The sequence below is a fragment of the Lates calcarifer genome, linkage group LG17, assembly GCF_001640805.2.
Source record: "Lates calcarifer isolate ASB-BC8 linkage group LG17, TLL_Latcal_v3, whole genome shotgun sequence".
Classification (NCBI taxonomy): domain Eukaryota; kingdom Metazoa; phylum Chordata; class Actinopteri; family Centropomidae; genus Lates; species Lates calcarifer.
The window spans coordinates 13,892,807-13,917,616 of record NC_066849.1 but is presented as its reverse complement, the minus strand read 5'-3'; the positions used below and the strand labels follow the sequence as shown (position 1 = coordinate 13,917,616).

At 43.6% G+C, this 24,810-nt stretch overlaps 4 protein-coding genes across 4 annotated transcripts; 2 read left to right on the top strand and 2 right to left on the bottom strand.

The window, feature by feature from the left end:
- Window positions 1-272: 272 nt before the first annotated feature.
- On the bottom strand, window positions 273-4,984 carry ccdc181 (coiled-coil domain containing 181). Its single transcript, XM_018673232.2, is given in 7 exon segments — window positions 273-454; window positions 837-1,000; window positions 1,503-1,649; window positions 1,736-2,542; window positions 2,544-2,750; window positions 3,172-3,282; window positions 4,500-4,984. Coding segments are annotated over 6 exon segments (1,599 nt in total). The 5' UTR covers window positions 3,274-3,282; window positions 4,500-4,984; the 3' UTR covers window positions 273-282.
- A 387-nt stretch (window positions 4,985-5,371) lies between these two features.
- On the top strand, window positions 5,372-9,369 carry cpox (coproporphyrinogen oxidase). The gene is made up of 7 exons (XM_018673233.2): window positions 5,372-6,086; window positions 6,234-6,377; window positions 6,501-6,611; window positions 6,748-6,889; window positions 7,386-7,604; window positions 8,495-8,599; window positions 8,703-9,369. Exons 1-7 carry the CDS (start codon window positions 5,519-5,521, stop codon window positions 8,785-8,787), a joined length of 1,374 nt encoding a protein of 457 aa, XP_018528749.1. The 5' UTR covers window positions 5,372-5,518; the 3' UTR covers window positions 8,788-9,369.
- A 380-nt stretch (window positions 9,370-9,749) lies between these two features.
- On the bottom strand, window positions 9,750-15,099 carry prrg1 (proline rich Gla (G-carboxyglutamic acid) 1). Its single transcript, XM_018673234.2, has 4 exons — window positions 14,983-15,099; window positions 14,068-14,108; window positions 13,113-13,273; window positions 9,750-12,115 (listed from the first exon to the last, which is right to left on the bottom strand). Exons 2-4 carry the CDS (start codon window positions 14,075-14,077, stop codon window positions 11,654-11,656), a joined length of 633 nt encoding a protein of 210 aa, XP_018528750.1. The 5' UTR covers window positions 14,078-14,108; window positions 14,983-15,099; the 3' UTR covers window positions 9,750-11,653.
- A 2,403-nt stretch (window positions 15,100-17,502) lies between these two features.
- tmem47 (transmembrane protein 47) lies at window positions 17,503-24,810 on the top strand. Its single transcript, XM_018673238.2, has 3 exons — window positions 17,503-17,990; window positions 22,588-22,728; window positions 23,018-24,810. The coding sequence occupies exons 1-3, from the start codon at window positions 17,765-17,767 to the stop codon at window positions 23,194-23,196; spliced, it is 546 nt and encodes a 181-aa protein (XP_018528754.1). The 5' UTR covers window positions 17,503-17,764; the 3' UTR covers window positions 23,197-24,810.

Here is a 24,810-nt window from a genome sequence, read left to right as displayed (position 1 = left end):
TTTATCACACCTATCAGCACAATTGGGATTAATTATTTACTCAGGTATCTTCAAACCGACAAGAAAAGTGCTATAACACAGAAATAGAAATGATAGAACCAAAACTCAAAACAACAACCGAACGCAGAATAAACAGTGTCTTATGTTCCACACCAAGTGTTGTGATGTCCAGTCTGTGGCAGAATTACTGTATGAGAGATAGATTCGCAACATCCAAATAGAATCTACTCCAGCTTTAGGTGAAGCTGTGCAGGTTCAGCTGGTTTGTTGGGTGTGTTAAGTTCAGAAGCGGTAGGCCAGCTGCTCAGTGAATCGGAACGGCTTGCTGTCATTGACAGTGCACAGCAGGTCCCGCATGCGTCGTGCTCGCCGCTCCTCCAGCACCAATCTGCGGGAGCGCTCTCGAGCAGCCTGCTGCTCTGCTCGCTTCTCCGCCCGCTTTCGTTTCACCCACCTGAGGACAGAGACACCAAATTTAATGTTAGAATATTAAGCAAACTATTTCCAGACGAATCAAATAACTGGGCAGCAGACATAGTGAGGCTCTCAATTTATTTATATAGCGCAATTCACAACAGAAGTTATCTCGAGCACTGTACATATAGTATTAATTAGTATTAATATTGAAAAATTATACTACACCTTCTTTCTTTTTTTTTTTAAAGCTTTTCTGCTTCCTCGTTGCAATTACTTCACGATCAGGATCAAGAGCAAGATACTGATACCCTTTAAACCTAACGGTGTCTTTCTCTATCAAAATGTTGTACTAATGGCTATGTAATTCATCAAAAAATTACTAGAGGCTGAAAAAGCTAAAAGGATTAAAGTGAACTCACAGTTTGAAGGCACGTTCACACTCCTCACGGCTGCGTAAGAGGTAACCACTGTCCTCCTCCAGCTTCTTCAGCTCCACCAGTTGTCTCTCCTTCTGCTGCTGCTCCTGCTTCCTCTGAAGCCACAGCCTGAAGGCCTCCTCTGAGTCACTGTGCAAAGAATCCTTCTGTGAAGACGCAGAAATTATTAAATTATTAGTAACAAAGTGGAAATGATGGCAAACATTCATTATGCAGTGTTTCTGAATGGCTCCGACTAGTGGTCAAATTTGCTTGTCTTTCTTGTGAATGAGGTTTGAGTTTCTGTAGAGTTATTGGTCTGTTTACTCCACGCAGAAAACCAGTTCCTCCTTGTTTGGATATAATAAATAAACTATCTAAATAAATTCTCTATTAATAATTCTTTTTATTTTGATATTCTAAAGCAAGGCTTCGCCCCTATAGGTTAAAGACTGAACAAACCAGCACTTGTTAAATAGTAAACAGATAAAAATACACAAGGTACACTGAAAGGACTGAGGATGACTAATCAGTACAAGTAATTACTGGCATCTGAAATGTGAAACTGACCAGTCACAGAGCCTTATTTCTTCCGTTGCCTACATGAATCTTTAAAAACTGGTGTATTGTCTTTTAGTAGATGGGTGTGCTGCCCCCTTGTGGCCATACCTTAGAATTCATCCTCTCCATCTCCTGAGCTCGGTGGATCCTTTTCTCCTCCTGAAGCTGCCATCTCTTCCTCATCAACCAGGCTTTGAATGCCAGCTCATTCTCCTGCCTCTTCTGCTCCTCTTCCTCATGTTTCCTCTGCTCTGCCTGACATGGGAAAACGAGAGCGAGTTCAGAATTCAGAATTGACAAACTTTCTATTAATTTAATCAACTGTATCGCTTCTTTCCTACCTCTCTGGCCAGTTTCTCCTTCCTCTCCTGGATTCTCTGCAGCAGCTCTTTCTGCTGGGGTGAGAGGGTGTAGGTGGCCTGGGAGGGTGTCCCCGTGGCCGACTGCACCCGCCGCTTGCTGCTTCTCCTCTGGCTGCTCCTCTGGCTGTGGCTGGCTGAGCTGGGCCTGCTCCTGGGCTGGGCTGGAGGTCTGGGGGCCCGGAGGTGATCAACACCCTGCTGGAAGGGGGAAGAGCCAGCACGGGAGCGAGGAGAGGAGGAGGAGGAGGAGGAACTGTGGATCTTACTGGAGCTCGCAGTCTGCTCTTGGAGACGTGGGGAAGAGCGTGAGTAGTCATTGTAGTTGTGTGTGATAGGGGGAAGAAGAAGTCCTTGACTCTCCACCTCTTTCAAGCTGACGAGGTCAAACTTCCCATCTTTTTCTACAAGGACTCTGCCTTCCTTTACGCCCTGCCCTCCATCACTGCTTTCCCCAGCCCTGCCAGATCCTATGCTTTCCCCCCGAGGGGAAAGCTTTAGTTCGGACAGCTTCCCTGACACTTCAGTTTCCGCCTCTGTATCCTTTGCTCCATCTTTGTTCTCCTTTCCCACCTCCACCTCACCACTTTTGCCATCTTTCTCAAACTTCAGCGGAGGCACCACCAGGTCCACCAGCGTCTCTTTAAAATGTAGCCGCCTGCGCCTCGTCATATCTGGAGCTTCTTGGTCCTGCAGCTCCCGGTTAGCCTGCTGGATCTTCTCCAGGATGTACTTCTTCTCCTCGTCTGTCTGGTCATCCATCCCTGGAGGAGGTGGGACGAATGGGTGATGACTTATTTGGGCTGTCTCTGTCAGAGTCGTACTCCAGCGGCTCCATAGGTGAGGGCCACCTCTCGTCATCTTCCTCCAACTCCTCTGCTTTGTTGCCTTTCTTTTCCTCTTTGTTGCTTTTCTCCTTTTGTTTCATTCCTTGCCGTTTCACATCCTCCTCCAGTTCCTTTTCAATTTCTGCTTCAATGTCATCATAGTCAGGACCCTGTGGGGTGGAAAAGGCAGAGGTGCACTGCATTCATTAATTAGGTTTGAATGTGAGTAAATGAACAGCATCAAGACTTAGCAGGTAATAGGTGTGCTGGTGTGATAACAGACATGTGATCATCAATATTGCATCCAGCAGCGGCACAGTGAAAGTATGTCACTGTATGTCAACAGAGTAGGTTTCACAAGCAAATAATGAGATGTGCTAGCTCGGGTAACTCAACACTTCTCACTGTCACACTTTCAGAGAGCAGGATAAGAGACTCATTCAGCACCCAGGCTGCAGTAAGTAGATCACATAAAACAAAGATACAGGGTGATTTTAAAAAAAAAAGTGGAGTAAAAGTAGAAAGGATATGCAGTCATTCTGCCCAGTCGTCTTGCATAAATCGCACTTTGCACAGTGAGGCCCGACTTACCTGGTCCTCACTCCGGCCTTCCTCACTGATCAGCCAGTCCAGATCCTTCTCAAAGTCATCCTCATACTCCTCCTGGGACTTTGTGGGAACCACCTCTGTCATAATCTACCACTGAGAAAAGAACACAGATAAAATTCATTACTGTCACACTTGCTGCTGGACCTAAGAAAAGTGAGAACAGCCAGTCAGTCCTGAACAACTGTCCAGAAAACCAAGAAATAAGTTCTGGTGCATTTGTGACTCTCAAAGAAGGATGCAGGATGATTCCTGATGGTTTTAGTTATTCCACAGACTTTTTGTGCACTGCAAGATGTTTTAATGTTTAAATAAATAATCGTTATTTATTAAGTTTACCCATGTAAAAAAGTTAATTCCATGAATTTCATCGTTGAGGTGCATAATACAGTTAAAAGCCAACTGCAATACAAACAGTCATCACAATAAATATTTTGCAATGCATTTGCATGCATTTGATGTACATGAATATATTGTTTTACATTGTGGTGACCACAGTCCATAGCTGTTTACCATGCCATTTTAACAAGGTACAAATGGCCCAGAGAGGTAAACATATCTGTGACAGTCCACCTGTCACTGATGTATGTGGGATGAATGACAGTGGTAGATACCCTATGACCTGTGTGACTCAGGATCTAAACAGATGAGCAGTAACTAACCTACAGTGCATATCCAGATATCCCAACAGGTTCCCTTTATCTGTTTGGATGATCAAAATGACATAACACAAGCCAAAATGCAAGCCAAATATTCCCGATTATGTATTTAGTTTGGTTTTTGTTTATGAGAGAACTGAGGAGCACTTCAGTTTTTCATCACTGTGGCACAGATTTCATTCAGTCCAACTACAGATCAAGTAAATTTATGTAAGTTAAACTACATGAAATTACCTCATCAGCACCAGCCTGGCTATCAACACTTCACAGTATGTATATGGGTTACTTGTGCGTTTGGTCGTCACCCACTGGACAGAGATCAGTACTGCAGGGTTAGCAGTAAACTACAGTATTATTCTTGTTTTTGCTACATGTCTGCTAGCATGCAATTTATGTTTACTGTAGCTTTCGTATCCGTATTTCTGTTGTAATTCAGAGCCACTTTCACTGGCTATAAGGCAAGATTTAACACAAAAAAACAGAGTAATCCTGTTTATTTTTATAGCTCGGCGGTTTATAAAAATAAACATGACACAGAACAAGAGGGTGAGCTGTAGAGCAGAGTCTACCCCTACAGGAGACGTATTGATCAAGCTCTCGCCTACTGGGAGTAACTGGCAGCAAACATTACGATACGAGGGCTGTTAAACTCACCACCAGCTGGTTCTTGCGTAGCACTCCTGTTCAGTTAAAAGCGGTGAAAAGAAAACATCCAGCCGGACTGTTATGTGACTATTTCTCCATCTAACGGACCCACGTAGAGCCTAACAGTCTGCGGAGCAACACCTGAGCACATAATCTGATTCTAGTCCCTCTGCAGCCCTAAAAGGTTTAATGGACCCGTCGTCATAGAGACCTACAACACGCTTTACCACTTGCGCATGCGCGGTCAGGAAGGTCTCGCACCTGAACTCACTTTACAGCTAATAAAATCTCTGTGTCCACACTGTAAACAAGGGATCCAAATGTTACTTGGGGCCCTTCAGAAAAAAAGAACTACTGTAATGGGATAGGATATTTATAAGGTAAATGTGTGTCGGTTGGACTATAGTAATTTGATTAATACAAAAGCCTTGCATCATCAACTCTCTTGTAGAGAGGGAGTGATAAAATGGTTCAGACAACACAACACAACCACATTTAGCAAAGGATGCATTTATCTGTTAGCTAACTTAGAAAAATATTGAATTCAAGTATAAACTATCCACGTTGACTTAATGATGATGGGCTCTGTAATACTGCAAAGATCACATTATGATAAACAACAAATATGTCGAGATGCTGGTCTGACTGCAGTTAAAGTTTGGTCGGAATACTGTAATTACACCACGCTGAAAAGCAGCACTTGAATCCATCATCACGGCTAAATGAATAGGACGGAGCATATGAGGAGTACTTGAACGCAACATTTGGTTTCAGTCGCACTGCACTCTGGGTTGTGCAGTTCGTTGAGGGCCTCGGCCGCTGGGAATAGCTCGGCGCCGCACGACATTTCCCGTGTTGCCTCTGTCACTACCGAGGAACTACACGCCTCCTGACTTGACGCACGACTTGAAGCACGTAGCACAACTTCTGATTATGTGAGTATGAGTCGTTATTAAGTTCACCTATAGCTGCCCACGACCGTTACACACCCGTACGCACCGTGGAAAGAGCGGGTGTTTCGCTCAGAAATGGCCACCATCGTATTTTGCACAGCAAACAGAACGGCGCAGACTACGGCGAGACGGTGTTTGACAACACATTTAACGGGGCTTGCTAGTGCAAGAGAGTCACACTTGCCTTTTTCCTCCACTCACAGCCATTCAGTCACTCTGCTTCCGGGAACGAGATGGTTTTCCAGGGGTACTGGAGTGAGGTTTATGTCCCATGGGACCGCAGGCAGATCCGCAGCCGGACGAACCAGAAGGGGAGCCCTGGCGCTCAGTGGAGCCGCAGCAGTGACAGCAGCGGCGGCTGTAGCGGGGTTTTTAGCCAACGCTAACCACTTCCAGCGCGCGGAGATGGCAACGAGAGTCTCTCAAGCCGCCGAAGAAGAGGAGCAAGAAGGGGACATCCTGGCGAGATGCCGGAGGTTCATGTCTCCTCCGGTGACCGACACCAGCGTGCTGCAGCAGAGGAAAATGGAGATGCGTACGAGGATGGAGATGCTGATCATGGAGACGCAGGCCGATTTCTGCAGAGCCCTGCAAGAGGTGGACGGTGGGACGTTTAAGGTGGACCGGTGGGATAGGAAAGAAGGTGAGGGGGGGAGAGCTCGGAACGGAGCATAACAGATCCACTGTTATCCTAATCATAAAACGGAGGGTGTTTATCAAATGATGCATGTCTTTTTTTTAGTTAATTATATCTTGACCCTCTATGTCTCCCTCTCCCTCTTTGTGTCAGGTGGCGGAGGAATCAGCTGTGTGATGCAGGACGGAAAGGTGTTTGAGAAGGCAGGAGTAAATGTGTCAGTGGTGTTTGGGAACCTGACCGAGGAGGCTGCCAAGCAGATGAGGAGCAGAGGGAAAGTCCTCAAAGGGAAAGATGGTGAGTCCTGTTGACCTACGCTCAGAGCTACACATCATGGGCCGAGCAGTCTGTTGACATCAAAACATGTCTGAACCGTGTCTTTGTTTGGACTTAAATATTGTCTTCTGTGCCTCCTCTCAGGCAAGCTACCATTTTGTGCCATGGGTGTGAGTTCAGTGATCCACCCCAAGAACCCCCACATCCCCACAGTGCACTTCAACTACAGATATTTTGAGGTCGAGGAAGAAGATGGTGAGAGTGTGACTGTCAGTCCTTGACATCAGCAATTGTGTCTTGGTGTCAGTGACACTATTGAGTACGTGGATGAATGATAACCCTTGTTTCCTACTTCCTTGTCTGTGTGTGGTGTGTGGTGTGTGTATTCCAGGCACTAAGCAGTGGTGGTTCGGTGGAGGCACAGACCTGACTCCAGTCTATATTAATAAAGAAGATGCCTTTCACTTCCACAACACCCTGAAGGAGGCCTGTGACAAGCACCACCCGCAGTATTACCCTGACTTTAAGAAATGGTACTCAAGATTAGTGAAAGTCCACATATGTGTGTGTACTTCAGCACGTACGCATCTGTGCGCCTGATTTCTGTGTATTTGTCTGTGTGGATTACAATGGGTGTACCCTCACTGTGAGACGGTGATAAGAGGAAGTCTCTGCCTAAAATTTGCAGTTGCAGAAAAACCGTTGAGCTGTGACGTTCGCCAGTTAATGACCATTGGGGATATGAAAGGAATGGGTGTGGTTTATCTGATGTAGCTAGTAATAAGAAAATTTTGCCATCTTAAGTTAAGATAAATTTAAAAGGAATAATTTGACATTTTGGTAAATATAAACTGATTTGCTGGTATGAGATTTTTTTTTTACTTTTAGAAAGAACCAGGTTTGCTGTTTCCCCCTGCTTCCAATCTGTGTGCTAAGCTAAGATAGATACCTCTTGGCTGTAGCTTCATATTCAGTGGGCAGATGAGAATATGGTTGAACAAGCATGTTTCCAATTCTTTTTCTCTCTAGGTGCGACAGATACTTCTACATCCGCCACAGAGGAGAGACCCGGGGTATAGGAGGGATCTTCTTCGATGACCTGGACTCCCCGAGTCAGGAAGAAGCGTTCAATTTTGTCAAGAGCTGTGCTCGCACTGTGGTGCCCTGTTACCTGCCCATCGTGTACAAACATCTCAACGACTCCTTCACTGATGAGGAGAAGGACTGGCAGCAGGTACGACGAGGCAGGTGAGTAAAAGACGCTCAAGAGATTCCCTGGCTATTAAAGAGTAATGCATATATTTTACATAGGAGATTGTTAAAATAAGTTGATTATTTATTTATTTATTTAGTTAGTTTATATTATTTTTCATCACTTGGTATGTTTGCTCATCTCTTATAGCTGCAGTTTTCAAATGATCTCTGCTTAACAAACCTAACCTTGATCCTGAAGTTCTAAGACTAAATTTGCCTTCTCCATACATCAAATTACTGTCAGCCAAACGAAATATTAAGTAATCTTACCATAAGTAAAGCCACATAAACATACATATTGAAGACAGGTGACCCATCACAGTTAGTTTCCTTTATTTTGTAAAAGACTTTGACTTCCATTAATGATTGTAGTGCAAAATCATTTTTTAAAAGCTTTGGTGTAGACTCTGTGCACAACCTGTGTGGCCCAAAGCTGGAGCAGATTCTGGCAGAGTTAACGGCCACAGCAGGGAGTCTTGTGTCATCTAGCGAAACAATCACAATACTGAGAATGAATGCTGAAGAGCTGGTTTATGAAAAGGACCAAGCACAGTAGTGAGCCAGAAACCTGGACGGGGATTGGATGGCAAGGTAACATGGGAGGGAGGGGGAGAAAGAAGAGGCTAGACTGGAGTGAATAGTGTGAATTTTCCTTGGTTCAGTCCTGTAAGTGAACTTAACCTTTACAATTTGCATAAAATTTGTGAGTTTAAGCAGCTGAAAGTGCTGTAAGGAGCTATTACATTACAAATCCCCAAATGTATGATTCACAGGTTGCTGTGAACTAGTTATCTGTTGTAGAATAAGGCTCAACAAATCTGAACTTAATATCAGAAATCACGAGGCCATGTGTCTGAAGTCGGCTTTGTGTATTTGTATTGTAGGTATGTTGAGTTCAACCTGGTCTATGACAGGGGAGTGAAGTTCGGCTTGGCCACGCCCGGCTCCAGAATCGAGAGCATCCTCATGTCCCTCCCCCTCACTGCCAGGTAAGACAACACACCGGTCTGAGGCAGCGGTTGCCCTGCTCCTTGTATGACAGTAATCTGTGTCGCTGTGTCGCTTGGTAACCAACTCACCTTTCATCCTCAGGTGGGAGTACATGCACGAGCCTGCCAAAGGTACCATTGAGGCTGAGATGCTGGAAGTGTTACGAAACCCCAAGGACTGGGTGTGACTGCAGTGTTCACAGGTTTATATGTCAATATAGACAAAACATCCAGGAAAATCATCTTTGTTTTGTTCCGTCTATTTGGCTAGATCAGCAGGTGATAACACCATTTACCAAAAAAATATTAACTTGCTTTGAAATTGCCTGAAAATAGTTTCTTAAGCTGCGTTGGTACTTTCCTGTCTCCTGTTTTCTACGTTTTGTCATATTAGTCTTGTTAACACTTAATCACAAGGGACTTTAATAATGTAATAATAAGGCACTGTGTTGTTAAACTGCTTACTGCCTGGCAAAGTAAAGCAAGACCAAATAATGTGACTTCACAGGTGGCAATTACGCCTGATTTTAGGTCATCTCACATTGATGATGTGCTCCTTTTAAGAAGTGTTTGTGTCAAACACTAGCTGTGTTTTTTTCCCATGCCTGGGCTAAATGTGGCATGCTCTACTTGAAGCCGTCTGTGCTCTACTCTCCTCTGCTCTTCTTTAACAAAGCACTGAAAGGGAAAATAAGGACAAACTGAGCCACTGTTTATATTTGTGCCACTGCTCAAATCAAATGTCAATAAATCTGGTTTTGATGTTTTAAGTGCATCGCGTCACCACAATTACTATATTAAGCCAAATAATGAGAATGAACAGTTCCCTGTTGAGCCTCATTTACAATTGCAGTTGGTCATTCATTTGTGGTTAATGAGTCACTTCCTGCTTTGTTTAAACAGTACTTGGATTTTGGATCATGTTCCAAGGATAGGAGAGGATAAATGTGAGTCACAGGCCAGGTGGTTCCTTGATGTCTCCAAAACACAGTTGTTTTTTTAAATGTATCCTTTAAAATAATTCTAAGAAATTGTGTATTCTCCAGCAGGGAAATGGAGAGCTGTAGGACTCAGTACACCCATACACTTGCAAAAACACATTTTTACACACTGGCTCTTGTTCTTGAGACACAAAGACGTTATGCACAGCACAGTTTAAAATGTTTTATTACAAATTAATTCAAGCTTTTGCACATATCAAGAATTTATAACAAGTTCCCTTGCATTTCATGTTATATAACATTTTTGTTTGTTTGATAAGGCATTGTAAAAACAGAGCTCTGTTAAGTAACAGTACAACAACTGACCTAACCAAAATGGCTACCCCTATCAGCACAACTCAGTTCAAGGTCATAGCAAGTGCTGAGGTTCAAAGGTCAACTCACAAAAAAACACAATGATAATAATCAGTGCTCAATGTTTGTGAGGTGTAGACAGGAAATGTGTGACATTATCAGTATCAAGTGAAAATTAGACACATATTTGGTTTTTAGAGTGTATGCAGCAACATTGCATATACAGTTTGAGCACTTTTTTTCCAGAGGATTACGGTGACATCGTTATTGCTGAGAGTCACACTGAAGACGGCAAACCAGACTGTCCTAGTTTTCATTAAACAGCTCATTTTGAGCTTAAACACAAAGTGCCTTCTTATACTCACTACCTAGTGTATAATCATTATATTGATATCAATGCATTCACTGCATTCCTATGCAGTAAAAACAATCTCACTGTAACTTACTTTCACACACAGACTATACATTTATATACAGGTACATTACACATGCTAAACCTGGACTCTGTGCATAGTGACATTAAATACAGAGCCTCTCTGATAACTCTTTTCCCAAAATATTCAGTCTGTTGCTTTCTGTCCCACATTCCTGTGCAAGTCACTCCACAACTTCCATTTACTGTGTAGCTGCAAATCTATTTGAAGAATCCTCAATGTACTTTTAGTGAAAGCAGCTCAGCAAAAGACTTTAAAGCAATATCCAACAGAGTTACATTTTCTGCAGGGGAAAGAGTGGGGAAAGATTTTCACAGTTAAAGCAGGCTCTGAGCAACTGTCAGCGGCCCAAACGTGAACATAGACCAACTAGCACTGACCATCAACTAACAGTGTAGAGCCAGATCCAACCTCAAGTGCACTGACCAAGCTGCATGCATTACCAAACTATGAGCGCATATGACAAACATTCACAAAATTGCATTAGTATTCAGCACCCCTTTTACAACCAGTAAAAACTCAAAAAACATTCACAAGTGTATAGCGAAGTTGGGCCAATGCATTAGTTTGGCAACTTGATTTTAAACCTGAATTAAATCATACTTTTGATATAAACAATCAAATTAGCAATTGTTATAGAGAAGGGTCACTATTAGTGCATCTTTAGACAGTTTTAGCTAACTGTTTTGCTTCATTAGCCTTGACAGTTGTATGTATTGTTTGCTCAATGCTCCCTTGGTCTAAATGCTATTTCTGGGTCTTGCAGATCTTATATATGCAATATACAAAACTGTAGGTGGAAACAGTAATTTTTTGACAGAAATCAGATTTAAACATAGTAAAAATAGGTACAAAAGATCTGTTATTAAGAACATATGTCTAAAAAATTGGCACTAACCTTCAATAAAGCATTGGTCCAACCCCTATATACATTGTGAATATTTGTCCTTCGGTATGGCAGTCATAACCTTTTTTTTCTTTACACCACATGCAACATTTGTTATGCCTGCAGAGTTAAATGATTTGCTACAGTATGACAGCATAGATGCAACGTCAGGAAACTCCGCAGAGGTGTTGGTTGGTTTTGGTTTTGGAGTATCACTTGCTCCTTCCTGCTGTCACTTCACCTCATTGAGAAAAGGTTAGTGCAAATTTCAGCAGCGCTGGCTCTGGCAAAAACTGAATTAGTCCATTGACCAGACAGTTATTAGTGCTTCTGTTTGTGTTGAATGAGGAAGGCTGGTGATACCACAGCAGTGGCACTGCTAGATGCTAGTCTTAGTGTAGGTTAGGGGTTTTGTTGGAGTTGATAGTGAGAGACAGGTTTACTTCCCATGGCCATTGACGCTTGTAATGCTGTTGGAAACTATATCCTCATACTGTGGAGGTGGCTCCGTCTCTATCTGGACATCTGTATGGCCCACAGCCTCCTCATAAGATGGCGGCGGGTCTCCAGCACTTCCTCTCCCCGATGTGATCTCCGAGCCTGGATAAGCAGGGCTGCTGTGGACACTGAGTTCTGATTGGTCACCGTGGTGGTAATCCCTCCCCCAATGGTCCATAGAGACCACTGACAGGACGTGGTCATGATGCGAGTGTCCCAGGCTAGGGCTGCGCTGTGAGCGCTTGCGGGAGTGGCAGCGCCAAACAGTGATGGCGACAGCAGCGATGATGAACACAACCAGTAGCAATGGCACTATCAAGTAGAGAGAGTGGACCCCACCTACAACCGTCTCCAGCCCTCCAGATGGACTGCTCTCCCGCACGTATTCATCCCAGAACTGTCTCTGCAGCCAGTCAGAAGAAAAACACAAGTTGTCAAAAAGATTGCATTTTTATTCTTTTAAAATACTTTGTTCAAGACATGACTCAGCTACATGTATGCAGGCTACAGTGTAACCATGGTGGCACAAAATTGTTTCCAAAACCAAAGGTCACAGTACACACTGTGTCCACTGTATGAATACTTTTTATGTGGATTATTCCAACACAAAGGCAGCAGACAACAACACCCAAACAGAAAGAGACCACATCATTGTGCACGTCCATCTGCGTGACTCTGGCTCTCTGGCTTTTCACAATAGTTTAACAAATACGCCTCCCTATCTAGCATGCACTCGGTTGTTCTTCCTGCTGATAATCATCACTTCCTGAAAAAACACCCGCATTCCACAAACTACCATTCTTGGCCTGGGATTTATTATTTGACACATGAAACTTACAGAAGAGCACATTAAAGGGATACTTTTGATTCTTATTTTCACAGAGTGGCTGATATCAGTTACTCAGCAGTAGTAATATTGATTTGTGAATTTTAGCTCTGGCTGGGAGATTTCCGACTACCATCTGAAATAAGAATCAATCAGAATTAAGAATTAAGCAGCAGAAAGATAACAGAGTTTTTGTACTATCCTGGGGATAACTCTGTGTTTTTGCTTATTGTGTTGTCATTTCTTTTTGTTGTTGAATGACCACACCAGCTGTGGCAGATTTTTGTGAGCCCAGTCACAGTCTGGCTGGGAAATCACTGGGCACATGACTTCCTGCTGGAGTTAATCTTCCTGTGTGTACAACACAACTGGTGTATAACTCACACCACTTAATGTAAAAAACTAAAACAAAGGCCGTATCATGTGGTTTATGTATGGCAGGTGCTCTAATATGTTCTACTTGAACTCCTGTGTGTATTTAGTTGTCACGAGAGCCTGTGTGTATTTAGTTGTCAGGAGAGGTCTGATGTCTCTAGGTGCAGGTGTAGGTCCAAGGTGTCTTTCATTGCCTCACCGTCTTCTCGTCATTCTCGAAAGCCTCGCGGGCCTCCTCATAGGTGCAGATCTCCTCGCGGCACTCCCTCTGGATGTCACCCTGCTTCAACTCCTCCAGCAAGGAGTTTGCCCTGCGCAGCCGCCGCAGCACAGAGTGGGCTGCGTCCGCCTGCAGGAACACTGAGAACAGGAGAGGAACAGAGGTTGGGGGTGTAATACTAATAAAAATGAAGATATCAAGCGGAGACAGCTGGAGTAGGGGTGAGTCAGTAAGCGGAACAGCAAGGAGGAAGAAACAAAGTGAGGGAGAAATGAGAGAGACAGTACTGAAAGGGAGAGGAATGAGGCAGAAAAAGGAAAAGAGGATGCTGAGGAAAAAAAGCAAAAAGGGAAAAAAAAGGGAGAGGGAGAGAGGTGGGGACTGAAACAAAGGCAGTGGAGCTGAGACGAGCGCTGCCCAGAGCCCACATTTCTGCATAAAAACAAAAGTTCCTTTGATTTAGGCACCCATCCATGGGCCACATAAGAGAAACTGGAGGAATTAACTTAGTGAAACAGAGTGCCCCTCTGTTTCACACATGCAGGATAACAACATAAAACTCTGTGACAGAAACTGTGAACAAGATACCACAACATGCCCTGAGAGTGTGTGATGTGCTACTGAATTAACAAGTAATGGCGTCTGTGTGACTCATAAGTTCAGGGATGTGATCAGCACAAGACTTGAAAAGAAAAAAGGAAATAAATGAAGGGCAAAATGGAGGAAGACAAGAAATACCCTTAGGAAACAATGGGAATTGTGTGCTAAAGACAACAGAAAAAAAACCTGAAGAGTCACACTCCAACGACTAACTTGTTTGACAAACAATGTTGAAACTCAACATAATAGAAAAGAAATTGGAGAAGAGCTTCTGAGGAAACGGTAATGGCGTTCATGTGATATTTTTTTGTGAGTGTAGAGTCAGTAAACTCACCACTCCCCATGATTCCTGCAAGTCCGTCTGGGGTGATTTATCTGTAGAAGACCAAACACACATTAATGCACAGCTTTGAACCTGCGGATACAAGCCAGACTATAAAGAGCCCCCCCCCTCCAAAAAAAAAAAAAAAAAATACACCTCTTCCTTTATTTCTTTCTCAAGATAAACAGTCAGTTTAACGTGGGATAAAGGCCTGTGAACATTATTGTCGACAAAATTACCTAATATATTCTCGTGACTGAATAGTTTCAAACTGAAAACACCACATTGTAGTAGTTGTAAGACTGAAACCATCACATCGCTTTGTCAGATCCTTCCTCCATGCTTTGGAGAAAACTATTACCTGAAGATTACAGTAAAAAAAAGAACTGATAACGACATTGTTTTAACGAGCTGCTGTTAAAGGGCGTTGCTGCCCAGTGAATGTGAGACATCCGTGACCAAATAGTGGCGGTGACCAATGGCGGCTGCAGGCCAGTGTTACACATGGATGTCTTACGGGAATCCTGCTCGTTGCTGCCCAAAATAGAACACAAGCAGCGGAAACATCACGAACAAAGCGCCGCCGCCCCGTTATTCACCTTATTAGAGAGACGGAACAAATGAAAGCTGCTACATTGTTGGCTAAAGCTTCACTGCGTCTGTTTGCCGGTGGCCTACTCTCGCCCGTTTGAGCGGGTTGGAGCTGGTGGTTAGCGGGTTAGCGGGTGGTTAGAGCCCCGTGTATTGACAAGCTGGGGATGATTTGTAGGATCAGTGCGCCTCCAGCCTCGGATGCGATGTAACGAGCGACGCGCGATTCAAACAACACACAGGCCGATAGAAAGCCCCCCCGCTACATACTACAGGTTTATACTTCATGTCAAACAGTGTGTTAGTACAGAAATACAGTTCATCGCTCCAGCTCACCTCTTTTTGTCCCCAAAATGCGGATAGACGATCCCTCGTCTCCTCTGCTGCTCCAGAGTGCAGCGCAGGCGCAGTAACTCTGTTTGCGTACAGCGGACCCTGAGCTGCCCCGGCCCCTGAGTTAAAGGGACAGTCCTCACATCAACACAGATTATTGTGACCACTGCTGACAACATAATATCACAGCACAAAATAACTTGATGAAACCCATCAACTGAGAATAACGGAATTCAGACAACCTTATTAAGTGTTGATATCTATGAAGGTTTAGTAACATCCTACTAACTTAGATGAATAATACAATCCTGCATTGCTTTCAGTTGAAAGGTTAAAAAATGGTGTACCTCTTTCTTATAAGGAACCATACATAAAAGGTTTATGGTTTGTTAGGTAATGACTAATGACTATTATGTTATATTACATTAGATTAATTTAGAATATATTATATATTGATATATATTATAGCCTAAAAAGACATTAACTGCAGCAAATGATCAGCTACAAATGATCTGCTGAGAGTATGTAGCTGTTGACATCTTCATGGCCTCAAAGAAAAAAATGAATTGCAATTATTCATTTTTAAATAATAATGTTTTTGTAATATGTGCCAGACATAATGCGTGGAACAACATCCAACTGTGAAAACAAGTCTCCCTCCGGACCAATAAAGACAATCAATCCATCTTCCCTCCTGCTTAAATTATGTTTTTTGCTCATCAACTAATCAGCTGTGATTTACTGCCAGCCAGTTATTGATGGCAGAGGAACAGACAAGAGTTATCAATTTGTTTCCACATGGTCTAACCTTTGCTTAATGTTTTGTGTCAGTCAATTGAAATTTTCAATCACTTCACACACACAATGTGTGCATACTGCAACTCCACAGCAACGATGTTACATTAACATTGATGAGTTTTGTTGCTGCGTGGTTAGACCAAGATTCTGTGTGTGTGTGTGTGTGTGTGTGTGTGTGTGTGTGTGTTTGCTTGTACCCACCGAGTCTCTACTGATTACAATCTGTAATCATCAGTTACGATGTAGAAAGACTTTGCCGACAGGAGCAGTTGACCTACACTCCTGTAACTTAAAGACACACACACACCACACACACACACCACACACACACACACAAAAATCAAATCAAAACTGCTGTGATTGGGCGAAAGAGGGATTTTTCCATTATAATATAAACCAGCCTATTAAAAAAGTAATACAAATTTGGTTGTGTTTGATGAAACTGAAATCTCACTTTGTGTTTTATTAATTAGACGACCACTGGTTCCTTTAATTCAGTGGATTCTACCAACCAGCTAATAACATTTTACATAAACTGAAAAATAAAAAATTAACAAAGCAGTCTAACACAGATGTTGCATTTCTATTCAAATGTGACTCTGAAGTTAATTTGTTTCAGAAAGTGTGTGTATATATACATGTGTGTTTGTGCATGTGTGTGTGTTAATCAATATGACTTCATTTCGAGATTCTTCCCTAAGGACAAAGAATTAGCTAAGTTCAATTAGGAAAAAAATTAGCAGTGTAAGCTTCCCTCAGCTCAGGGTGTGTGTGTGTGTGTGTGTGTGTGTGTGCACATGTGTGTGAAAGACAGAAAATGGGGTGTTAAATAAAGTGTAACCTGCAGAGATAGAACAGAGGAAGAGAAGCAGGGTAAGATGTGTGGCAAGAGAAGCAAGGTTGTAGTTTAAAAGTCAGAACTGCTAAAATTAATCTTTTCCCTCGATAGATTCAATTTAAATGAAGAAAAATGATAAAATACTTTGCCAATATTCCACATAAATTTGACATTTCTCCCCCTTAATACAGACCTCTAAAACTGTCAGGCACCACAGAATCCACATTAACCCTTGGAATAAAAAAAAAGGTTTTCAAGAAGCTGCAATGGAAAGTTGATAAATACAGTTTCCATTCAGGTTTTGCCAGCTGCACTTGTGACTGTGGAGGAAGATGCGACAGGGTAATATTTATAGGCCTTTTTTTTTTTAAATGCACCATTTGTGTCAGTTTGGCGGTGACTTCTGATTGCCCTGATTTATCCAGAGCTACTTAAAGCGCCTACATTTCAGATTAATATCATACACAGAAAACCTATAGTTTTTTAAATAATACATTTAAAGGAATAACTGCTTTACAGTACTTTCACCCAGTGTCAGCTGGGATAGGCTTCAGAGCGGTATAGATAATAGATGGATGGATATTTAATGTAGTATATGTAAGATAATACTGACACGAGCCATTCTGCTTCCCACTGAATACTTGTGCTACTTTCAGTTTTTCTACAGTGTGAGAAAGTTCCTGCACCACTGCTGCTGAGAATGATTAAAATGCACCATGAAAACTGCTCATTGTCATAGCTTTAAATGAATTCCCACGCTGTTCTTATTTTTACCCCTACATCAGCGAGTATGAGAGAGAGAGAGAGAGAGAGAGAGAGAGAGAGAGATGCTGAGTACTAGGCACTAGGACCCAGCAGGTGCAGCGGCTCCGTGTTATTTCAGTGATCTGCAGCACAGTCCCGTCAGCAGAGCGCTGGGTCCACAGCAGCATCGGCAGCAGCAGCGTTCTCTGGACTCCAGGACGCGGAGCGAGCGGCGGTCCCCATCCTGCTTCCCACAGCACGGGCACGGGCAGGGGGGACGACCACAACTTAAACCTGACTCATTTTATAGACTAGAGGGAGGACACAGACCCTGACCAGGAAAACACACGTGCTCTTCTACTTCTTTTTCTTCTGTTTTTAAATGAGTGAGCTACTTTAGATAGAATGGCTTCATCCGTGAGCGGCGCAGAGGAGGTCCGGGTGTCGGCGTTGACGCCCCTGAAGTTGGTGGGACTGGTGTGCGTCTTTCTCGCTCTGTGCCTGGACGTCGGAGCCATGCTGAGCCCGGCTTGGGTCACGGCAGACGACCAGTACTACCTGTCCCTGTGGGTGTCCTGCTGGAAGCCCGTCAGCTCCGTGGAATGGTCCTGCAACAGCACACTGACCACCGGTGAGAGACACGCACTCGTGCGCCTGTATCAGCCTATACACACTGATGGGGTGATGTGCCACCATGTTGTTTGGAAGTTTTAAACCGGTTGGGTGTTGTAGTTTTGGTGGGATGCTGCACCCTGGAAATGGCAGAATTTGGGTTGCAGACAAACACCCACATTCATATTCAAATGAAAGTCGGATGCACAGCGCTCGGGGATAACAAAGGATCCCTGCAGACAGTGCGCTGCTGAACCAATCTGTTCTGTGGGTGAGAATTATAAAACATCACCCAAGAGAGTGCTAAATGTTAATTACTTTATAATTAGCTATTGCCTGGTTAATTTAAACTGCACACATTTTCTCCATGAAATATGATAGTGAACAATGGGGGTTCACATTACTGTTTTCCAAATTGAGACTCAAGGATAAAGTTTTTTTTTTTTCTTTAGTCGATTATTTCCAAAGTCTCATGAATAGGATACCTTTGATTTTCTATCTAGGCTAGTTAACTTTTTTTTCTCTCTCTCGAAACATTTGCCCAGTGCGACGCTGAATGATGTGGGAATTTTGCCTCGCCAGGAGCGGTACAGCTGGGGTTTCATTTGGCCTTTTGTTGCGCACAAAATGAGCCTTTGTGTGGGGTTTCTTCACCGGCCAAGGAGCGAGGGCAACTCAGAGCAGAGAACTCCCCAGAGATCCAGATGCCTGGAGATTAGTTACCAGGGAAACAAGTGAAGCACTCCAGAAATGCTGATTTTCTCTATTAAGGAAACTTCTGTGAGGAGTCCCCACATTAAGCTTCTTTTTTTTTCCTTTCTGGAAGCATTTCATATTTCCACAACAGCTGGTCATTCAGGGGTAAAAAAAAAAAAAAAAAAAAAAAAAGAAGGTTGTTGAACTTTGAGAGAACTGGTGTCTGTCATATGAACAGCAACCATGCTTTCAGGAAATGTCTCCTCTAAAACAGCAGCCATGAACTTTGTGAGGTATATAATGTTCAGTTTTACTGCTGCAGATGCAGCTCTGGCAGATTTTTAGGCCACAGTTTGTGGTTTTTCCATTGCAGTGGATTGTAGGTGCACACAAAATAACAGATACATAGTACAATATAATCAAAGCACAATACAAACACCATGATATACAGCCCTGAAAACTACAAAATTCATCAGAAAAACAAAACAAAATCCAGATTTCTGCAGTGCTTTTTATGAGGTTGCACTGCTTTCTGTATTATTTTTTTGCACCCACCTAACTTAACAGAGCTTCATATACTTAGCATTCAATATTGTGTGAATTTATTTCAGAAGGCGTTATATCAAGCTGAAAGTTGCTTAAGCTCTACAAATGTAAAAGGAGGGTAAAGCTTATGTCCTGCCACAGTCTCTGACTATAGCTTCTTATGTGTGTGTGCCTATGTGTGCCCCTACTTTGTATATACAGTACATATATATATATATATATTTCCTTTTTTGCTGCCTCTGGCCTCCTCCTGTGTGCTGAGTGGCGATTTGTGTTTTTGTTAGTCAGACAAAATGTTTTCTTTCTGTCTGAGAGGGATGAGTAACTGTGGGTCATGCTGGCCCCGATCCTCTTCTGTCAGCGCAGACAAAGTGCACTTTGGTGCCATATAAAGACATGCAGTCTCCGTGTCAGGTCTCAGCAGCAGCAGCAGCATACCACAGTAAATGCACACAGCGAACTGCCCATTTCCTCAGGCCTGTGCTTGGCTAGGCTTATTGATTCGAATCCCAGTAATCAGTTTCTACCCCCTCCCCTCTCTCTCGCTCTTTCTCTCTCTCTCTCGTCAGCCCCCCAATATTTCCTCACTGTCATGCTTTGGGCATTAAATAAATCCTGTTAGTCTGAAACACCAGCTGGAAGCTCAGATGTTTTTCAGCTTGTACTGCACGGCCTGCATGTCATGTGTGCGAGTGCATGTGTCTGTCTGGGAAAACACAGTAATATGCAGTGTGAATTAGAAAGCAGACATGAAATACTGTCTTGTTACACTTGCTCAGTGTTTAAAATACACAGACACGCTCATGGTCGCTCTCCCTCTCTCTCTCACACACACTTAGACATGGGGGTCAGAGGTAAAGAATAAAATATACAGACTTGACACAGAGCTAGGAATGTGGAACGGTCGTGCAAAGAGAAGCGTGTGTAGATGCCAGGTTAGTGCGAGATGAGGGGACAAATGTGGGGCCAGTGTGCGAGCGAGTCCAGCACAATCGGACACAGCGATGGGAAAGCATATTAATAATGTAATAAGTTATCGACCCTGTGTATCTTCTTGCGATTGTCTTGTCTTTGAGGGAGGGCACAGCACAGTGTGGGCCATGTACAGTAAAGCTGGTAGGGGTTCTGTGTCTTGCTTAAGGACTCAGAGGTCTTGAACCAGTCAGCTCTGATTGAAGATCCTCTCGCTCACCTACACATCTCCATCCTGCTGCTCTGAGACAGTGAGTGTAAGCTTGTGTGACAGTGAGAGAGAGAGAGAGACTCGAGGCTCTTCTGTGACACAAATTTTCAGCCATTGTCATCCAGACAAAGAAACAGAAATGGGGGCCCTGAAGGATTGTTTCGATTAACACTTCAGCAGCCCCTGACACACACATGAGGGTGTGGAGGAGGGGGGGGGGCATAATTAATGCTCAGATTGGATCTTGTATACTGTATCTCCTTTTCCATCTGTCATCACGCAGGGGCTCAGATTAATAGTTTGGCTCTTCCTGCTCGTCAAAGCCTTTAAGCGCTCCATCGCTGGCTGTGTTTGTGGCACAGCGCACAGGGTCTGTTCCAAATCTGAGATGAGATGACTTTCCGTATCCTGCTGTTTCATGGGGAACACACTGATAAGGCTGCTTTGGTCGCAGACTGGGTTGGGCTGAAGGCACCAAACTGACCCAGAGAAGATATCTCACTGACGATTCGCTTTGACAGCTGCGGGTCAAGTTCGCCGTGGCCTTGTTACCAACAGGCAGCCAGCGAGGGCCCGGTGGAAGAGAAAGTCAAGGGGTCAGTCTTTTTAAGGGGGTGGTGGCAGTGGGGGGCCTCATGTTGTGCAAGCCGGAGGGAGCTGGAGGGAACGGGTGCTCTGCTTTTTGTGGGCTCTTTCCAACTTCCTGTGGTGACAGGGCCCATTTTTAAACTCTAAATCCTGAACCATATTTGGTCAAAAGTAGTTGATGTTTGTTTATATTTGAGCTGCTTGGCCCCTGGAATAAAGTTTCCCTCCAACACGAGTGGGAACTGTATTTTAAGCAGCTTATGTTCCGTCACTTTCTCCCCGCTGGTGAATGTTTTAATGATTTTCTGCCTCAATAGAGAGGAAATATTCTTGGCAACACTTAATCTTTTTCTTCTTTATTTCCTGGGCTCCATAATAGACAATACCATGTATAGGCTATTTACTTTAAAAAAAAAAAAAAAAGGCGGGGGGGTCACATTCAAACTGATGTCTGTCAATGTTAACTTTTCCACCCACTGTAATACTGAATCAGTTATGTAGCGCCCAATCCCCTTTATGCTTTGATGTTATTTATTTTTTTCCACCCACTCCACTTTAAATTATTTCCTCCTGTGTAATCAAGTGCCTCATCATAATATCCTCTGCCTGTTTACATATGGGCCTCCTGTTTCCGTAGTACATCGCAAAGTTACGAAAGAGACTCTTAATCTCTAAACAATAACATATAGTGTGTCCCTCAGCAATCCTCAGTTAACGTCCCATGGATAATTAAGTTTCTAAAAATCGGTTGTTTTTGCCTCTTCTGCTGAAGTGATTTCTTTTGCATAAAGCAAACAAAAGTCTCTTCTATGGTGTTTTTCTCTTTTGGACAAACACGTGGACCTTCCCCTTTTTGTTCTCGTTCTGTGTCCACTCCAACAACAAGGATAGGAAGTGAGATGGAAGCGAGGCAGTAGTCATTTCCAGTTGAGTTAAGTGTTTTCGGTGTAAATCTGAATGAAATGCTGAGAATGCTGCTGAGCTGGCATCAGCCGAGAGGAGAGGGATGCTCATTATCCGAGTCACCTCACAGAATCACTTTGTCTTTCTGCTGCATCGGGATCCGTTACTGAGCCGCTGAAATGTGCGCGTAGCCAAGCGTGCGTACGTTTGTTTCTTGTCAGCCCGAAAACCGCTGCGCTCGGTTCGAGCGGGTTTTTCGCTGCATGGTTCACATTCTTCTTCTTCTTTCTTCTACCACTGGCCACGGATCCCCAGTGGCTCCTCATCAAAACATTATGAGCCATCGCCAGGGAGTTGTCTCAGCCCCCCTCCCCCGGAACCACAAATAGTTTGTGTTTACACTGCGGTATTAACTCGTTTTTTTTTTTTTCTTGTGCGAGATTGAGCATGGCAGAATTACTGTGGCTCACCAGTACGGCCTGTGACCTACTCTACTGCCTCCTTCTTCTCTTTTTTCCCATCCTTCCTCATTTATCTACCCACTTTCCTCTCTGCTGTCAACAGTGCAGACATGGCTCTCCAGAGAAACCTCGTTTTAGCCACCTATGTCACGCTCTATCTCAGTGTGATTTCATGCCCTTCCTCCTTCACCTCCCCCCTCCCCTCTCTCTGTCCCTGTGTGTGTGTGTGTGTGTCACAGACTGGCAGATCGCCACGCTGGCCCTGCTGTTAGGGGGGGCAGCACTCACCCTGCTCTCCTTCCTCGTGGCGCTGGTGTCCCTGTGCTTCGGCTCCAGGAGTCGCTGCTACAAGCCCGTGGCTGTCATGCTGTTCTCTGCAGGTACGTGAAGAGTTTCCGCCCCTTTGGAAGCAAGAAAAGAAAGGGTTGAGGGATAATCAGAAAATACAAAACAGTGACTGTCCAGCCCCCCAAAACATGTTTGTCTTTGGTAGGTTGGTTGTAGGGTCCAAGGCACCAAAATACTTCCAAGTTTGAAGGGAGGATTTAGTGGCATTAGTGTGCCTCACACCTCCGTCTGTCCAGATTTTGTAAGCTGGTCAGCCATTGTTTTAAATGTTTATTCTTTTATATGTGTATTTGACATACCTTCTTCTTTCTTCCTTTGCAGTGGTTCTTCAGGTGTGCAGCTTGGTCCTGTTCCCCATCAAGTTCATAGAGACGGTCAGCCTGAGGGTGTACCATGAGTTTAACTGGGGCTACGGCCTGGCCTGGGGATCCACCATCTTCTCTTTTGGAGGTGCCATCCTCTACTGCCTCAACCCGAAGAACTATGAAGACTACTACTAAAATATGCGAGACAAAAGGAGAAACCAAGGACTCTCTGTTTTACCACTGTCCTCTCAGCAATAGGAACTTTCTGTCTGTTACACAGTGCACAACCACAGACTAGAAAAGTAGGAAAAAAACAAACGCTTATTGTTAGTTTCATGGCTGGAAACAAGCTCTTCCATTTGATACTGTGAACTTGTTGTCTCAAAGACTATCCTCACTTATTGGACTGAAGCCCCCCCCCCGGTTCTCTCTTAGGGGTGTTGGCAGCAAATGCAGCTGTGAAAAAAAAGAAAAGAAATCCAAAACCAGAACCAGTCAGTTTAATTTGGGAGAGAATGTCAGCATTCAGATAAGTCTGTGTCCCCTTTAAGTGGAACTCCAGTAGGTCTTAGATTTGGGCTGAAAATCTGGAGGGAACAGATGGATTCACTGACCCCATACCAGGACGAATTGGTGGACTAATTAACCAATCAGAGCAGAGGAGGCAAGGAATGATGTAAACTCAGGCCAATCGGGGAAATTAAAGGATCCCGGGAAGAAAATGTTGTATTGAAGTCACATCCTGAGGATGACAAAGTGAGGGAGAGAGGGCACACCAAAGGAAACAACAAGCTACATTTCCCCTGACATATACTACTGGAACTTGGCCTAGTCTCCTTCCTCCAGTAGAGTATAATAGATTGGTGAAATCATGTCATGAAGCTGCAATGGACTGGCTTTATTTTCTCCTGCCCTATTTGAGTCTATTAAAAAGGTCAGAGTTAACAATAATGAACAGGAGCAACCTAAAGACAGTCAAAACATTCCACAGGCACCCTCCAAGTGATATCATACTGGTGAGAGGAACAGTTGCTGGTTAATGAATAGCAGAGTCTGTTACATGTAAACAGTGGTAACACCTTTTGCCACTAATGTAAGCCTGCAGCATAATCCAAGTTATACTGGCTTTTTGATAATATATATATATATATATATTGTATTATATGTAAGTATGTGCAGTAAGCATAATAAAGTAATATTCATTCCAGGCAGACCAGTGGGAAGGAAGAGGGCAAATGACCATGTCTGCTGAGTGTGTGCGCATGTCTGCATGATCATACCACATGGCATGTGCTCACACACCTCCCCATGTGATGCCTCCTTATCTTCCCCACTCTGTAGGAAATGGGAATGCTCTCAGTAGAAACAGTAAATGCCAGAGTTTTCAGATAGGGAGAGGCTGTAGAAGAAAATCCTGGTAGTTACTGAAAAAAAGTCAGCATATTTTAGTTTTTGCATCTAAGGTCCCTGACACAGTAACTTTAGGAAATGCCAGAGTGCAACGTGCTGTGGGTGAGCAGCGTTACAAGCACTGCAGGATCGATTAAGTTGAAACTGGGAAAGTTTCAAACCCGAGGGAGGACAGTGCGGTCGTGAGAGGTGAGACTTGTCGAGGCAGAGGATCTACACTGATCTGCTCTGGTTAACGCCTGTCTTCTCAAACCTCATTCAAGGTGGTCAGAAATTTCTCCAGTTCTCTATTGCAACATATGAAAGTGAGTGTGTGTGTGCATGCCACTACCATTTGCTGCTGTATTTAATTCCCACTGGTTTGATTACTAATATAATAAAAATGTACTGTGAAAATAA

What these genes read in the sequence shown, in the direction of transcription:
- cpox (XM_018673233.2), top strand. Translation starts at nt 5,519, where the DNA reads ATGGCCACCATCGTATTTTGCACAGCAAACAGAACGGCGCAGACTACG. An exon ending in CCGGTGGGATAGGAAAGAAG is followed by an intron (nt 6,087 to 6,233) that starts GTGAGGGGGGGA and finishes TCTTTGTGTCAG; the next exon opens with GTGGCGGAGGAATCAGCTGT. An exon ending in TGAGGTCGAGGAAGAAGATG is followed by an intron (nt 6,612 to 6,747) that starts GTGAGAGTGTGA and finishes TGTGTATTCCAG; the next exon opens with GCACTAAGCAGTGGTGGTTC.
- prrg1 (XM_018673234.2), bottom strand. An exon ending in TCGAGAATGACGAGAAGACG is followed by an intron (nt 12,116 to 13,112) that starts GTGAGGCAATGA and finishes GACTGGCTGCAG; the next exon opens with AGACAGTTCTGGGATGAATA.
- tmem47 (XM_018673238.2), top strand. Translation starts at nt 17,765, where the DNA reads ATGGCTTCATCCGTGAGCGGCGCAGAGGAGGTCCGGGTGTCGGCGTTG. An exon ending in CAACAGCACACTGACCACCG is followed by an intron (nt 17,991 to 22,587) that starts GTGAGAGACACG and finishes TGTGTGTCACAG; the next exon opens with ACTGGCAGATCGCCACGCTG. An exon ending in TGTCATGCTGTTCTCTGCAG is followed by an intron (nt 22,729 to 23,017) that starts GTACGTGAAGAG and finishes CTTCCTTTGCAG; the next exon opens with TGGTTCTTCAGGTGTGCAGC.